The sequence below is a fragment of the Mandrillus leucophaeus genome, unplaced genomic scaffold, assembly GCF_000951045.1.
Source record: "Mandrillus leucophaeus isolate KB7577 unplaced genomic scaffold, Mleu.le_1.0 Scaffold310, whole genome shotgun sequence".
Taxonomy (NCBI): Eukaryota; Metazoa; Chordata; class Mammalia; order Primates; family Cercopithecidae; genus Mandrillus; species Mandrillus leucophaeus.
Genome location: NW_012103255.1, coordinates 760,460 through 763,219, shown reverse-complemented (window position 1 = coordinate 763,219; position 2,760 = coordinate 760,460). Strand labels below are relative to the sequence as shown.

The 2,760-nt window shown below is 48.5% G+C and overlaps 1 protein-coding gene across 1 annotated transcript in view; it reads right to left on the bottom strand.

Moving 5' to 3' along the window:
- FLAD1 (flavin adenine dinucleotide synthetase 1) overlaps positions 1–1,674 on the bottom strand; it is a 14,866-nt gene extending 13,192 nt beyond the window's left edge. The window contains exons 1-2 of the mRNA XM_011987439.1: positions 1,655–1,674; positions 947–1,171 (exon numbers count right to left, since the gene is read on the bottom strand). Coding sequence (XP_011842829.1) covers positions 947–1,027 — 81 coding nt within the window. The 5' untranslated portion in view covers positions 1,028–1,171; positions 1,655–1,674. The remainder of the gene's footprint in view (positions 1–946; positions 1,172–1,654) is intronic.
- Between the last annotated feature and the right edge of the window lie 1,086 nt (positions 1,675–2,760).

Genomic DNA, 2,760 nt, shown 5'->3' with positions numbered 1-2,760 from the left:
AAAAAAAAAAAAAAAAAAAAGGGTCTATTAAGGCTGAGTGCAGTAGCTCATGCCTGTCATCCCAACTACTCGGGTGGCTGAGGCATGAGAACTGCTTGAACACGAGAGGTAGAGGTGCAGTCAGCTGAGATTCCACCAATGCACTCCAGCCTGGGCAACAGAGTGAGACGCTATCTTAAAAAAAAAAAAAAAAAGACAAATTTACAAAGAATATTAAAAAAGATTACTATTAAAACTTGACATTTGGCCAAGCTCGGCGGTTCATGCCTATAATCCCAGCACTTTGGGAGGACGAGGTTTGGGAGGATCACTTGAGCCCAGGAGTTTGAGACCAGCCTGGGCAACACAGTGAGACCCTGTTTCTGCAAAAAAATAAAAATAAATTAGCCAGGTGTGGTAGCTAACACCTGCAGTCACAGCAACTTCAGAGGCTGAGGCAGGAGGACTGCTTGAGCCTGGAAATGGAGGCTTCAGTGAGCTGTGACTGTGCCACTGCATTCCAGCCTAGCTGACAAAGCAAAATCCTGTCTCAAAAATAAAAAAACCCTTGTCATCCTTGAGTCATTTCCAAAAAGGCTGAGTAAAACTCTTAAATATACAATACATACACCTGTACCTCCTTTGCTCAAGGGGCTTCCTGTCATTGTTGTGTAGCCCCTCTGCCCTCTACCATACTGCTTGGTAAATTGCAATGACCTTTTTATTTTTATTTTTCTTCAATCAGCTCTCAGGTTGAAAAATTGTAGGGACTTTGCTACAAGTTTTTCAGTAGAGTAATTCAAAGAATGAGGGTTAATTTTCCTTCAGTATGCTGGATCCACTCCAGGATCCTACTGCAGCAAGGAGGCTCCCATCCTGTCTCATTTCCCTCCATGGAGGGATGTGCAGCAGGCCCTTAAGGACAAGAGAACGCGGCGCCCTCCCCCCTTTTCTGTCCCAGACACACCTTAAGGATCTCATCTCCAACAATGATGATGCCAGCCGTCACGCTGCGCCCCGGGGAAAGTTCAGAGGCCCTAGATGTCATGGTCCTGCCTTCTCTGCCCCTCTGCAAGGCCCTCCAGTAGCCACCCAGACCCCCAAATAGGGGTCGCAAGCACAGGCGGCCCGCCAGGTCTACAGGGCACTGGGGGCCATAGCCTGGGAACAGGGGATCCTGGGTCGAGGGAACCTGGAGAAGCCAGAAAGGACAATGGGGGAGAGCAGGCGTGCACGTTCCTCCTTAGAGGAAGACCCTAGTCTTCTCTAACCAGATCCTTGACAAGCGACTCCTTTATTCCTGCCTCTTTAATAAACGTGTTCCCCAATCCCAACCCATGCCCTTTTAAATGTCTTCTAAGCTTAACTCTAGTCTTAAAAACTCCTTCTCTCTTGAGAACCTACCGCTTTAAGTGTCTTCCGTTTGCTGAGCTGGTCTCCTCAAGTGTCTGCTCTATCTTGGACATCTGTATCCTTTTGAATGTCTCTTCGGGGCATCTGCCCCTTTAAATGTCTACGTTATCCTGGGCCTTGGCCCTTTTCAATGCATTCGCTCTCTCCACCCCGGACCAAAATCCCGTCTCTTTCTACTTCAGGCTTCTGCACCCTTTCTAGCCCTGAATCCCTTGTCCCCACCAAGCTTCAGATTACTGAGGGCTCCTAGGCTCTCACCTGCCTGTTCTGCCCCTTCACCGGGTCTTTCCCTTGTTCCTTTCCTCATGTCCCGGGGCAGCTTCCGTACTTAAAGTCCCGCCTTATTCACACTTAGCTGACATTGAGTGGTGATTTTGGCTGTCGCTTAGACTCTTCCAGGGTCCCATTGGTGTATTCAACTGTCGCTCTCAGGTTTTAGCCAGTGGGTGAGAGCAGGGCCTGATTGTTATAGGCGACAATCACGTGGCCACCCCCTCGCCCGGAAATACGGGGGCCGGACCTTAGGGCACGGTCGGGGGCGGGACCTCAGGAGTTTAGGGCGCGAAAGGAGCGGTGGTTGGAGGTGATGTAAGGTCCTAGGGGTGTTTCTGGTGCTGGATTCAAATTATTGTTATGCATATGTTGCTTTGTTTTATTTAATGGGTCAGTTAGCCATGGTTTAAGCTATTTTCATTCACTGTGACTCTAACACTAGGCTAAGGGCTTTTACTGGAGTGAGCAAGGATCTTACTTTGTAGCAGAAGTTGGAGGGGCACGGAGAAAGATTATCACCATTGTCTGTCGGGTATGAAGACCCTGGAGTAGGTGAGCTTTTGGTGTGTGGAACCTTAACTTATCTCTAGTATAATAGACAAAACTAATTACTTAAACCTCTTTGACAAGAAAGAGTCCCAAAACCCTCTCTTCCTCCACCTTGCTCCAGATGGTGCTTAGTTCAAATGACACCTTTCCCAGTTACTGGTCTTGTAGGTGCAAACGAGGCAGCGAATAGGGAGTGCCTTACATGTTTACTCTGGATCCTCACATCATCCGAGCTTACCCCCATTTCAGTTGCCTTTGGCCCAAATGTGCATCTTAAACTTTTTTCCAGTAATAATCTGGGGATCTTCTCATATGCAGATTGATTCAGTAGGTTTGGGTGGGGCCTGAGATCTGCATTTAGCTATTTCCCATGTGATGGTGATCCCACTGCTCTGTGGACTACATTTTGAATGGTAAGGGCCTGAATTCATTCTTTTTGATTTTTGAGGCGGAGTCTCGCTCTGTCACCCAGGCTGGAGTGCAGTGGCGCGATCTCGGCTCACTGCAAGCTCCGCCTCCCGGGTTCATGCCATTTTCCTGCCTCAG